Below are 14,385 nucleotides of genomic sequence, written 5' to 3'. Positions count from 1 at the left end.
TTAGTACACTACACCAACCTCTATCACCTATATGTCCAGTCTTGTATGATGTAATGTCTATTATTAGTACACTACACCAATCTCTATCACCTATATGTCCAGTCTTGTATGACGTAATGTCTATCATTAGTACACTACACCAACCTCTATCACCTATATGTCCAGTCTTGTATGACGTAATGTCTATCATTAGTACTCTACACCAATCTCTATCACCTATATGTCCAGTCTTGTATGACGTAATGTCTATTATTAGTACACTACACCAACCTCTATCATCTATATGTCCAGTCTTGTATGGTGTAATGTCTATCATTAGTATACTACACCAATCTCTATTACCTATATGTCCAGTCTTGTATGACGTAATGTCTATTATTAGTACACTACACCAACCTCTATCATCTATATGTCCAGTCTTGTATGGTGTAATGTCTATCATTAGTATACTACACCAACCTCTATCATCTATATGTCCAGTCTTGTATGGTGTAATGTCTATCATTAGTACACTACACCAATCTCTATCACCTATATGTCCAGTCTTGTATGATGTAATGTCTATTATTAGTACACTACACCAATCTCTATCACCTATATGTCCAGTCTTGTAACACCAACACTAACTAGATCGTAATGGCTGTATTGTTCTCTTACGTTTCAATGTTTGTGATTCTGTTTGAACCACTGTCAACTTCTCTGATTGAACAGTTTTAGGCTTGCTTCTGATGGTCATCTGCTGTAGATTTTGACTTCTATATTTGCTCTTCAATGTCAAATCCTCTTTACTTGCACTTTTGGTGTTACTACGAACAGCAGATTCCGTAAGATTTAAACTTTTGGACTTGGCCCGAAATACCAACTGCTCCTGACTTGAACTTTTGAATTTGCTCCGAACTACCAAATCCTTTCGACTTTCACTTCTGGATTTGCTCTGGCCTGCCGACTCCTTCAGACTTTTTAGATCACTCCTTGCCATCGAGTCCTCCAGAGTTCCAGATTTCTTTGATACAGCTTTTCTTGATGAACTATCATCACCAACTGGAGTAAACTCTTTCTTTTTTGGTCTTGATTCAATATCCAGCTCTCTTACAGACCTTTTTTTACCAGAACCTAAATCAACATTATGTTTACCATGCATCTTTGGAGCAGTAGAAACAGTTATCTTAGAATGACTTTGACTCCTTTTGACGTCATGGTTACCTGAAGCACTCGGCTGTTGACTACTTCGACCTTGACCTTGAATATGTACATTTGGAACTAAAAATAACTGTCCACCTTCATCTATCTTAAGGTAATCTCTGCCCGCCATTTCTGAAGAAGACTTCGATGAAAATTTTCTTGCAAGTTTATCAGTGTACAAACTTACATCCTTTCTTGTGTGCTTGGTGGAACTTTGTCTTGGTTCTTTGACACTTGTACTGTCTTTTCTTTGTTCTTGTTTCTCTTTCAGATCCTCCTGTTCAGCTTTTGAGGTTTCAAGCTGTTTTCTTGGAGCCATATACAAAGCAGTCAACACAATTTTCTGGCTGTTTTTCACAGGTTCTTCTGCTGCTCCAATCTGTACATTTTGAATTTTTCCTTCACTGTTTGAGGAAGCCTCCTTAGTAAGAGGTACTTCCATCCTCCGCCTTGTCTTGGATTGAGGTTCTTCAGATATTTGAGGATAAGTACCCAGAGCTCCTGGTTTATGTCCAACTGACTCAACTCCATCACAAATCTTTCCACAGACTTTATGCTGGTCCTGTGGTCTAGACCTGGAGATATTGTTTGGTCTTTGTTTTTTGGCAAGCTCTGAATTATCCGACATAAATTCCTGTCTTTCCCAACTTTTGCTGTGAGCCTTCATAACTTTCTTTAATAAACTATGTTGTGATTGCTGTAATTTCTTACCAATGTCCAGAACAGGATATTTAGTTGAATCTTTCTTCTGAACAGGCCTCACATTCACGTTTTCTTCTCGTTCAGTCTTTCCTGTCATTTGGGTTATCTCCCCTTTTTGTTTACTGCTTGAATACATTCCTGATCTTTGCCTTTGATTCTTGCATATTGTGGAGTTTTCAGTTGTCTCCTGATCAATAAGTGTTTTAGTTTTTGGCTCATCCTCAGTCGAGGGAATTTTTGGTTTTCCCAATGATGTACTTATATCGACTTCATTAATCTCTGTACTTCCATAAGAGGTTCCAAAATTTTGAATCGTTTCATCGTTCTTTGACTTTATCGACATCTCTGTACCACTGGTGTTGAGTTGTATTTCTCTTGGTCTGAAATTTCTGTCAATTTCTTTCTCGGTTGAGTCAGTCAAGTGAGTAGTCTTCCCTTGACCAGGTCTTCTACTTTCTACCGACATAGCAACAAGAACATCTTTCTCCCCATAATGTCCCACTTCCTTCGTAAGAGTAGTTCTTAATGATGTCTCAGGTATTGGAGTAATCTCCCCTTGGTTTGTGACCTTAAGAGTAGCACCTGGTGACAGTTCAGATACTTGAGTAGTCTTCCCTTGGTTTGTGTCCTTTATAGGTGTGTCAGCATGTGATAGTTTATACACTGGAGTAGTCTCCCCTTGGTTTGTAATCTTTGACCATCTTCCTGTGAATGATGATGACCCTTCCCCATCACAGTTTATTTCTCCAAGAATATCTTGTGAGGGGCTTGACAGGCATGTGGTACCTTGCCGATAACAATGGTAAACTCTCCCTCCAAGATTCTCACTTTTTATCAAGTCAATTTTATGGACATTCCTTTCATTTTTGTTAACCGCAGACAGCATGGATCCTGTGTGCGGAGCCATTTCATTTTCCATTCCAGAGGGGGGATGACTACCACTATTGACAGCTCTTTGAACGATCCTGTCCTTATTTGAGCATCTAGTCAATGGTTCAAAATTCACAACTTTCAGTTGTTTGTTCGAAGCCATCTCTGCCTGGGATCCAAAGAATGAACTGTTATGTGGACCAACATTAGACCTGTTTGTTTCCTTCTTCAGGGAACATTCTAAAGATGCTTCTGCAGCAAGGCGACGTGCATCACTACAGAGGAGGCGATTAGTTCCAATGAGAGGAACTTTTCTGGTTTCTGGTTTTAGTTGTTTAGATGGTAACTCCTCAAACTTTGAGCAATTGTCCTTTACATAGTTAGTGTTAATATTAAGCCTTCCTAAGGGGGATAACTGTGAACTTTGCTTCATGGGAGATAAATCTACTCTTTGTCTCAAGGGAGATGATTCTGAACTTTGCCTCAAGGGAGCTAATCGTGATCTTTCTGTCAAGGGAGATAATTCTGAACTTTTCCTCACATTTTGTCCACCTTTAACATCTACTGATTGTCCTGAAGATTTTGGGTGTTTTTCCTTGTTTATAAGACTATCCACAGGAAGTATGCATCCTCCTTGCTGAACTAATTCCTGTAAATCCTGTGATGGACAGTGACTCGTATTCTTCCTCAACTCGTGAAGTTTCTTCATATAGCACATTTCTGCAAAAAGTGCATTTTTCTTATCAGATATTTTATCCTTGAGATAATTCTTTGACACCCTAACTGTGGAATCTCCCTGTTCCAAGGCGGTTGCTGCTGCAACATCTACAGCAAGGGCAGATAACTCCTCCATCAAAGAGTCAGAATATTCGCAGGCATACATGATGGCATTTGAAAAGCAGTATGACAGTTGGTTCAAACGTCCTGATGGAAAACGACCCTGGTGTACCTGAAGGAATGGTCGACGATGCTGCCATGATGCTTCACTTTCCTGTTGACCTCTGAGGTCATCTACATTCAGGTGAAGGTCACATGTAGCTTGATTAAGCTGTTCCATGTTCTGTAATGAAGTAACATTTTTTTATTGATTTAATAATAATTAAAAGATCCGTTTCAACAGAAACATCATATATATTAAGATATCTTCCAAATCAAAAGATTTGTTCATAACAAGATTGGTTACATTTCCAGAGATTTTTCAGGGGGCTGAAAATGGGCCCCATTATAATATATTAGCATAATTCTAAAACTTTGCAGTTTTGCTCCTGAAAAATTTCCTTTCCAATTCAATATTTTTTCCCAAAATCTTCAATCAATGAAAAAAATGTATATGTAAATATCAAATTTCAAAGTAATTATCTAGTTTTTTTCCACATGCTATCAACCAGATGTTTCTATTTATAGAAACACCTTGCCAATACTGTGTTTATAACATCAAAATCATAACATTCTAGAAAAAATAGGGTAGATAGGTAGGTAGGAATTTTTTTTTTAATAGGTTTTTACTAAGGTTACATAAACAAGCAATTAATCTTGACTTTGATATTCCTCCATTGAAAATGACCAAAAAACTGCAGGTTAAAGCAGAAAATTATTGGGTTGGTACGGTTAGCTGTATTTTTTTAGGCTTTACCAAGATAACTAAGTGTCATTCCACACTTTTACAAACAAGTTTCATATCTTTCATAAGAAATAAGGACCAAGTTGATTCTTTCAATATACCGGTACTAAAATACTGACTTCGGTCACTCTAGATCTGCCCTCAGTTAATGTTTGATTATTGACCTCACCTATAGCTACCCACCTTCATTTTGTATGTAATTGACAAATACTGTCTATCATGCAGACTTCTTGGATATCCAACTTTTGTCAGATGTATTATGCCAGATAAATCAGTCATATGAAAATTAATGTGGCCAGTCAGATGAAAAAAAATGTACAGAAAAGGGTTTATGGTTTAGAGGATTGTACAAAGTCACATGATATTAACACCTTTCAAAATTAATTGAGAGTTAGTACAAAAGGGTGAAACTGAATCTAACAGAATCATAGTACATCTGTTCGTCCTTCAAGGATTTGTCAGTGATCGATGCTAGGGGCATATTGTATAGCTGTTAATCCTTCGAGGACTCGTCAGTGATACTAACAGTGATTTTAGGAGGAAATTGCACTTAACTTTAACGGATAAAGTATGTCAATTTACCTGCATGATTTCAATAAATTCTGTTAGTTTTAATATTGCATTTCAAGTTTTCTGAACTAAGTTTTCTGAACAACCCTCAATTGTTTTTTCACTTTATTTTGCCAAGAAAAAAAGTTAAGAATCTATTAAATCTTTCTGAATATGATTAGTTTATACTGACTCACATACATTTTTAATCATTTCATGTATACATTATTATTGTAAAGTTCCCCTTTGGATTAATTATGTACATTTGTACATTTTTACATTAATTTGTAGGCCTCAAGCCCTTCAAAGTTTTACAGTACAAATGATGTTTCGCTAACACCGAACTTGAACAGTGATCCAGTTGTAACTTGGAAGTGGCGACATTTTGGATTTTTTGCTGATTATAACTAAGGCTAATTATATTACATATAAGCTTAGATCTATATATGTTATTTTCTTATTCTATGCCATGGGCCACTCACTTGAAGGAGTTTCAGAACATCAGTGACAGTTCATTCAGATTTGCGAATTTGGTCAACTTTCGCAGACCATCGTTTATGACCAAGCCTTGTCAATCTTGTAACTCAGTTATATCTCGTTGTACAAATGGCTCATTGTCGTTTGCTCCGTTCTGTTCCACAAATTCGTCTGCAAATGTCTGTGAAAACATGTGCGAAAGGTGTTTATCGGAACTCCTTTGACGCTGTCATCTATAATCAATGTCCGAGGTCATCCGAACAGATTCCAACATGGCGCGACTATCAGTAAACCCGCGAAATGTGATGATTAAAAATCGTGCCGTCTGAAATAAATACGCGACCATTCGTCAGAATGAGGGTAAAATAACACACTTGGTGTTTCACGCTAACCATGACCATGCGGTTAATACTACGGCGTAAAATGTCCTTTCAAAATTGGGATACCTTTGTATGTCACAAACGTTTCCGGAAAACCCTCCCGAAAGTTGACTCAATATATTTTTTTTCTTTTTTTTTTCAATAGGTCACCTGACCCTCATCATGCTTCGTCCGTCGTCGTGCGCCGTGCGTAAACTTTTCACATTTGAAACTTCTCAAATTCCAACAGTGCGAATGAGCTGAAACTTGCCTGGAATCATTTTAAGATGGTCCTGACCAAGTGTTAATGTTATTTTTCAGGTCGGTCAGAAATCCAAGATGGCTGCAATGACAGCCATCTTGAAAAACAAACTTTAAACTTCTTCTCCAGTTCCACTGGTGCAATTGAGCTGGAAATTGGTGAGGATGTTAAGGGAGGGGATCCAACAAAGTGTTATTTTTGAGCATCGTAAGAACTTTAACATGGCAGCCACGGAGGCCATTTTGTAACATGATCTTGTGCAATCATGGTTTTCCTGAACAACTCCTATTCCAAACTTCTTTTCAATTCAACTGGTGGGATTGAGCTGACACTAGCCTGGAATGATCCTAAGATGGTCCTGACCAAGTCTTGTTATTGGGATCTGTTCGAAATCCAAGATGGCCGCAATGGCCGCCATCTTGATAAACACAATTAAAATTTCCTCTCTAGTTCCACTGGTACAATTGAGCCTCGTAAAAACTTTGACATGGCGGCCATTTTGTAACATGATAGTGCAATCGTGGTTTTCCTGAACAACACTTATTTCAAACTTTTTTCTCAAGTTCCACATTTGGGATTCAGCTCTAACTTACCTGAAATGATCTCAAAATGGCCCTGAACAAGTGTTGTTATTTTTTGGCTCAGTCCGAAATCCAATATGGCTGCCATATGGCCAACAGTGCCACCATACTTGCTACTGAGTATATGCAATAGTACAAGGGGTTTTAGAGGCAGATGACCGTTAAGGCCAATGGGCCTCTTGTTTTACGTTTGATCGGGGGATCAACTCCACTTGACCAGGTTTTGCGAGGTTATCGTTAGAGATCATTTATGCATGATGTGATGTTACGTGTTAAGAAAAGTCTTAAGTTATTAACAATTATTTATTTATTTCCCTTGCCTTGTACACGTAAAAGCAATATTCACGTAGAAAAATTCCCCATCTATGTATGAACTAATTATTCTTCCATAAACCCATCCAGTAATCACACAGGGGCTTGGCACGATTTTCCAAATGATGGTCCATATATGTATGTATTATAGTGTCCCTTGACACTATAATACATACATATATGAAACACTATAATACATACATATATGAACCATCATTTGGAAAATCGTGCCAAGCCCCTGTGAGTAATCAGCCCATTCATTCATTCATGTAACACAGTTCGTTCAATTCAATGGTCATTTCGTCAGAATACAGTATACAGTCATGTAGTCATTGTAGGCGCTTATATCAAAAGGTGTTTAATTAATAAAGTACAGTGCACTCTGTCCAAACCGGATTCTGTCCAATCCGGATATTTGCCAAAACCGACTAAATAATTTGGTCCCGAAAATTCCCTTCTTTATTTATAGTAAATAAACTCTGCATAATCTGGACTATGTCTATTCTGTAATCCGGCCATATATCCCGGCCCCATTCCTTCTGTATACTAGTAAATCTACTCTGTATTTCCTGGTAGCGGTAGCTTCAGGGGCTCCTGGCAAGTTTTTATATTATTAATTGACCATTAAACGTCACTGTCCATAGGTTGCTACGGCTGGATAATCACCTAAACAGTTGTTAGGTACAAAAAAGAATGCATTTTTGTCAATTTATACCCATAATGTTACGTGTTTGTAAATGTATCGTAATTAAGATGTTTCATGCTGGCTGGCTTCCCCTTCGCGGACCTCACTACACGAACGTACCCGGATGAGGAAGTTGGAGATGATGGTGACGACACACCTTTTGTGTTACTACGTTTCTATTATCAGCAAACATTGATCTCGCGATAGCCGCCGACATTAAGGACCAATATTAGAAATTGAGGCTTATTCCTCAGATTTGGGAATCTGCACTTGTAGAAAGTGTCAGATCAGTTGATTGTTCGGACTCGGTGAAAGGCCTCTTAAAACAAACAACAATCAGTGATTGTTTTCAACCGATGTAACGTACACATATTGTCATATTGTCAGTGTTGAATTAAATTATGTTAATCAATTCAAAGTTTGTATAATCTTTATAATATATATTTTTTTATTCAACAACGATATCAAGTAGAATCTCTACAATCCGGAACTCTCTACAAACCGGCCTTGTTTTGTGGTCCAAAAGGTGTCCGGTTTAGACAGAGTGTATAAGTCGAAGCATGGAATCGGTAAAATAAATGGTGATATTTAAAGATATTACATCGATCGTCAAAATACAACATATACAGATTGTATATCTGTAAGAAAATTAAAGGACTTTACAAGGTCCGTGTTAACTTCTGATAAGATCATGCAGCCTCGTATTGAACAAGGACCAAAGGTTCGATAAAGAAAGAGTGGCCCATAGGGACGGGTAAACAAATCACACCATACACTCGGAACTACATCGGGAGGTTACATCCGTTCTAAACCAGGTTGATAGGAATTTCAAACAGTTATATACAGAACAAGTTGGGGATATTTAAGGTAAGAAAATATAGATTTTTTTCCGGTTTTGATGGAGATTTTACTGATTATTTCATCAAGTAAGTAACGTGTAAGGAATGCCTGTGGAATGTTACAGTCTAACTGCAATTCATCTGCTGGTACACAGAACTATATTTGGACTGTGGGTTTTCGAATTCCTGTTAAGCCCCTGTGGTTATAAATAAGTTGCTGTGACCTATTTCAGTGTAAATTGCCATTGCTTTATTTGGCACATATACTTTGATATGGATTATTTCCCCATATATGCATTGCTTATTTTAACATGTAAATATGTAGCTAGAGACAATCTTTTTTGTCCATTGTATCCCACTTTGTGTTGTATAACCAGTAATAATTAACCTAAGACATATATTAAATATACTGATTTACTATTTGCCATCAAGGAACAAAGCCCAATTAAAAAACAAATACCAGTGTATCGATATTCACACGAATGTCGATATTCACACGAATGTCGATATACACGAATGTCGATATACACACGAATGTCGATATACACACGAATGTCGATATACACACGAATGTCGATATACACACGAATGTATCGGTATTAGCACATATGCTAGGTACAAATTAAACCTAATAATATATCGACTATGAGCTGGGAAGTTGTTCCAAGTACCTGTCCGTATTTGTTTATCTACAATTTAAAGGTGAGCGGTGTACGTGTTCACTTGGAGCAAAACGAAACTTGGTTACCGGGGAATGAAAATTGAATTTACGCGCTCCCGTATCGATCGGAAGGTGACATTTAATTATTACTTCTTTTGTTTGTTAGGGTGACGCTTTCGGTCATTGTCACATGGAGACGGGTGTCAAAGGGCGGCTGCAGGTTGGTGAGGGGGAGGGGCAAAAACAAGGGTCGTGCAAGGACAAGTGTATAGAAGGTACCAACAACCTGGGTCATATGGGGACAGTTCTAGGGGGGGGGGGGGGGGGCAACATAGTCGTATGATGACGGGTGTATAGAAGATACCAACAGCCTGGATCATGTGGGGACAGTTCTAAGGGGAGGGGGGCAACATGGTCGTATTATGACGAGTGTATAGAAGATACCAACAGCCTGGATCATGTGGGGACAGTTCTAAGGGGAGGGGGGCAACATGGTCGTATTATGACGGGTGTATAGAAGATACCAACAGCCTGGATCATGTGGGGACAGTTCTAAGGGGAGGGGGGCAACATGGTCGTATTATGACGGGTGTATAGAAGATACCAACAGCCTGGATCATGTGGGGACAGTTCTAAGGGGAGGGGGACAACACGGTCGTATTATGACGGGTGTATAGAAGATACCAACAGCCTGGATCATGTGGGGACAGTTCTAAGGGGAGGGGGGCAACATGGTCGTATTATGACGAGTGTATAGAAGATACCAACAGCCTGGATCATGTGGGGACAGTTCTAAGGGGAGGGGGGCAACATGGTCGTATTATGACGGGTGTATAGAAGATACCAACAGCCTGGATCATGTGGGGACAGTTCTAAGGGGAGGGGGGCAACATGGTCGTATTATGACGAGTGTATAGAAGATACCAACAGCCTGGATCATGTGGGGACAGTTCTAAGGGGAGGGGGGCAACATGGTCGTATTATGACGGGTGTATAGAAGATACCAACAGCCTGGATCATGTGGGGACAGTTCTAAGGGGAGGGGGGACAACACGGTCGTATTATGACGGGTGTATAGAAGATACCAACAGCCTGGATCATGTGGGGACAGTTCTAAGGGGAGGGGGGCAACATGGTCGTATTATGACGGGTGTATAGAAGATACCAACAGCCTGGATCATGTGGGGAAAGTTCTAAGGGGGGGGGGGGGGGGGGCAACACGGTCGTATTATGACGGGTGTATAGAAGATACCAACAGCCTGGGTCATGTGGGGACATGTATAGAAGGGTTTCAACATCCTGGGTCATGCGAGGATGGGTGTCCGGGGTTAGGGGTGCGTAGGGTAGGATACCTGACCTATACAGTGTACATTTCCTTTAATAATTTATCGTTGAATTATTAAGCCCCACAAATTACACAAATCTCACCAGGTAATAGGTATTTTTTATGCGTGATAGATGCTTTGCTGATTTCCAAAGGTCAAGGTCATCAGGCCGAAAGTCAAACTTTAATTTCAATTCCTCTATTTGTTTTTATTCTAAATGCAAGCAAAACTATATAAAAAAAAAAAAAAGCAAAGTTACAACTATTAATTATGGAATGAAAATTTACTAGAAAATATCTTAGAATATATTTCTCAATTCAAAATACAAGGCGCATGATTACACGTAAGCAAATATTGTGCACAAAACATCAAACGTTGAGGGATGAACAATATAGTCTCATTTCTCTACAGATGGAAATGGCAGTTGCGCATGTCCAAGAATACAGCTGGCAGTGTGATAAATCACTAGTTGAGTGTCTGGATCATCTCTTCACGTCCAGTGTATCATATGACGTCACGTTTCTTGTTGGTGATGGCAGAACTAGGATTTCCGCACACAAAACTATTCTGATAAGCAGAAGTCCAGTATTTTACGCAATGTTGGATGGTCAGATCACCGAAAAGGACGAAATAACCATTACAGACATCCAGCATGATGTTTTTACAATGTTTATGAGGTAAGATCCATATAACTTTCAAAACTTGAATATTATGTATGTAATCAGTAATTCTGTCGAGTGTGATCCTATAGTCACGTGCTGTGATGTTTTGTCACGATCCTAGTCACGTGCTGTAATGCTCTCAATTCTTAAGTCTTCCGTAAGGATGGTTCAACAAGATTTATATGTAAGGAAACAGAAAGCTAGGGATTTCGAATTAAATTACGGAAACAATAATGAACTTTTATAACCGTATCCCCTGTTGGTAGGCTAAAATATACATGAAGCAAAACACCGCCAATATTTGTTGCGAGTTAATGCGAGAAATTTTAGGCATTGAATACAAATCGGAAAAGAGTTTTTTTAATCTGAAAATTCTAACTCAAAATCGATAAAATGAGAGCGAAATTGGACAAAAGGATATAAACTTGTATGGAGACAAATTGAAAAAGTACAAAGGGATTAAGACCATGCGTTCCGAAATGGTAAGCGGCTTCTGTTACTGGTCTGTGAGTTATCTTATAATATTACGGTCTAAGGGGAAATAACTCTATACCGGATATTGTTGTTTTTTACTTGATTCCAGATATGTTGGTCTGATGTATGTTTTTATGCTAGTTGAATAAAACAGAGGAAACACGTTGGTCCTAGCATCCAATCTAAGACTTGTTATATATATATATGTATTCCTTTAACAGCATGTCAGCATTCATTAACAACAAAGTGATATTACTAAGTGGGTCCCCATAATTCTTGTCATCGCGAAAGACACGCTTGAAGAAACACATACAAATACTATATATATGATTGAACCAGAGAGAAAGGACCAGGGTTGGCTAGGAAACTATATTCACAAGGCAGTGTAAATATCAAGGATAGCAAAATAGTAAAACGTAAGTACAGATATAGAACTTGTTTGTAAGCTAAGCGTATTAAGTGTTTCATGATGCTAGGGCGAGAATGCTTAGCTTTATTTTGCTATAATGGTCGGAAATTGGTCTCTTCCCGAAATCCAACCAATCCCAGTAGACCAAAATATGACAAAATGAAGGGGAAATCTCTCTGAAATAAACAATGTATTTGACAGGATTCAATCGAATCAGTTTCAAATTCCAGATATCTGTATACAGACGAAATTCACCTAACAGTTGCCGTAGCAACGCCCGTGTTATCTGCTGCCAGGAAATATATGGTGGACCGTCTGGTGAAAAAGTGTGAATCATTCATCAAGAGTTCTCTTACCACTGAAAATGTATGCTCCGTGCTGGAACAAATCCATCTGTATACCGAGGAAAGCTTAAAAGATGACTGTCTAGGTGTGATCGCGCGATCGGCAGAAAAAGTTTTTAAATCATCAAGTTTTGTTGAGCTGTGTGACGCATGCGTGAAGAGCATCACAGAATCTGACGACCTGGCGGTGGAGGAGAGCGCGGTGTACGAGGCGGTGATTCGGTGGTCGGAAGCGGAGTGTGGGCGTCAGGGTCTGGAGGTGACTGATATTAACAGACGGGCGGTACTGGGGGACATCCTTTATACTGTCAGGTTCCCCATCATTGACGCAGGCTACTTGTCACGACATATCCTGTTAAGAGATGTTTTGACGCCAGAACAACTGCTCAGCATCCTGAGATATCAGCAGGACTGCAAAGCATATCCATGTACAGAGTTTTGTGTTAAGAGACGAATGCCACTAAAAACTGAAATTGATCCTTATGACGAAGTTGTACATGTGGTGGACTCAAAAACTTCCAGGCGCAATATAAAACTAGCTCGAAAGCAAAGTCGGTTACGGGGGTCACGTGGCTATTTACTAGACCAACTGGAGTGATTGTTATATCAGTGGGGAGGGGGGGGGGGGGGGGGGGGGGCACGTGACCTGTAACAGATATGGGAACAATAAAAGTCCGAAAATGGCGGACGAAGGTGCCAGCGGTAAGTTTGATGCTTTTAAACCCATACTGTATCGATATCAACATCTTAATAAGTGTAGTATGTATGATTAGACAGTATCACCATTGTATAATTTACATCTACTTGATGTATAAACACATTGAAGTAAACGGAACAGAGTCCCATTTATGAGCACAGTCGAGGATTCCTGTACCCCATATCAATGGTAATGAGTTGCGATTCCGATTTTCGTACCATTTAAGTTAATTTATTTATAGTAAAGTTCGTTCACCAAACCTGGGTAAAACTACATGGTGAAATGTATGTCGACTTTTCATGGAAAACATATAACTGTGGTTCGAAAGATGAAGGTTGATAAAATGAGAATTCTAGTTTTTGTTTTGTCCCCATCAAGATCTCAATCTGGTCAAGTATTAAACTTGTTTATGAGTTAGTTGTGGGCACGCCATAATAGATGTGACAAAAAGAATATCTTTTTATTTTTTTCGGCATAGCCGTCTAATTTTGTTTTGGCCCCGGATATGACGCGACAGGTGGCGTTACTGGTCAAGATGAAGTATGTGATTGGTCAATGTAGCGATCAATACAAAAGCAGATATGGAGTTAAAAACGAAACAAAGTTAAGACTGAATCCAAGCTGAATAAGTGGATGTATCTTTTCAAATGACACATTGATAAAATCATATTCCTGATTCAAATGCAGTCTTCTTATTACCAAAAATGATTCAAACTGATCTAATTTTGTTATCCGTGCTGAAACGCATTAGTTTGTTGATTTATTTCACCAGCAGTATTACATAATAACCACCAGCATTTAAATTATGCCGTTTATCTTTTTTTAAGATATTTCTTGTTATTGATATTTTAATTGCGCCAATAACATAATTAATGTACAAGTTTGACAAAGGTAATCTTGATGAAAACATACACTATCAACAAAACATAATGAACAATCTGTATAATGTTCATTCCAAGTTTGATACTTTCCCATTTTGCTGGATCTTGTTTGCTGCATTTTGGTTTAACATATAGATCAAGATTTCTGTAATTTTGAATAAATGTCTTACATGTTTCCCAGTTTGAAATTTCGTTGTATTGTCGCTTTAATCATATATATTTCTTAATAAGCAATATGCATATATTTAAACCTATCGCGTGAACAGAATCGGTTATGCCAAATAGGAAAATAGCAGGTTCTCTTTCTAAAACAATAGTAAATTTGAGAAAAACTGAATTTTTAAGACATGTCCAGATTGACAGCTATGTGTACAATCCCAAAAAAGGTATGTTTTGTCGTAGTGGGGCACCTGTGATGCAAATAGTATAAATAGCGTTGCTTTGCTGTAATGTAATAGACCTCCATATTGTCTATTAACCGAATCTGCGAGTT

General features: G+C 38.5%; 1 protein-coding gene across 1 annotated transcript; it reads left to right on the top strand.

Moving 5' to 3' along the window:
• Positions 1 to 8,323: 8,323 nt before the first annotated feature.
• LOC117315955 (BTB/POZ domain-containing protein 6-like) lies at positions 8,324 to 12,932 on the top strand. Its single transcript, XM_033870397.1, has 3 exons — positions 8,324 to 8,467; positions 10,837 to 11,102; positions 12,201 to 12,932. The coding sequence occupies exons 2-3, from the start codon at positions 10,837 to 10,839 to the stop codon at positions 12,910 to 12,912; spliced, it is 978 nt and encodes a 325-aa protein (XP_033726288.1). The 5' UTR covers positions 8,324 to 8,467; the 3' UTR covers positions 12,913 to 12,932.
• The last annotated feature ends 1,453 nt before the right edge of the window (positions 12,933 to 14,385 follow it).

This window comes from Pecten maximus, chromosome 17 (genome assembly GCF_902652985.1).
Source record: "Pecten maximus chromosome 17, xPecMax1.1, whole genome shotgun sequence".
Lineage (NCBI taxonomy): Eukaryota > Metazoa > Mollusca > Bivalvia > Pectinida > Pectinidae > Pecten > Pecten maximus.
This window is presented reverse-complemented; position numbering and strand designations above follow the sequence as displayed.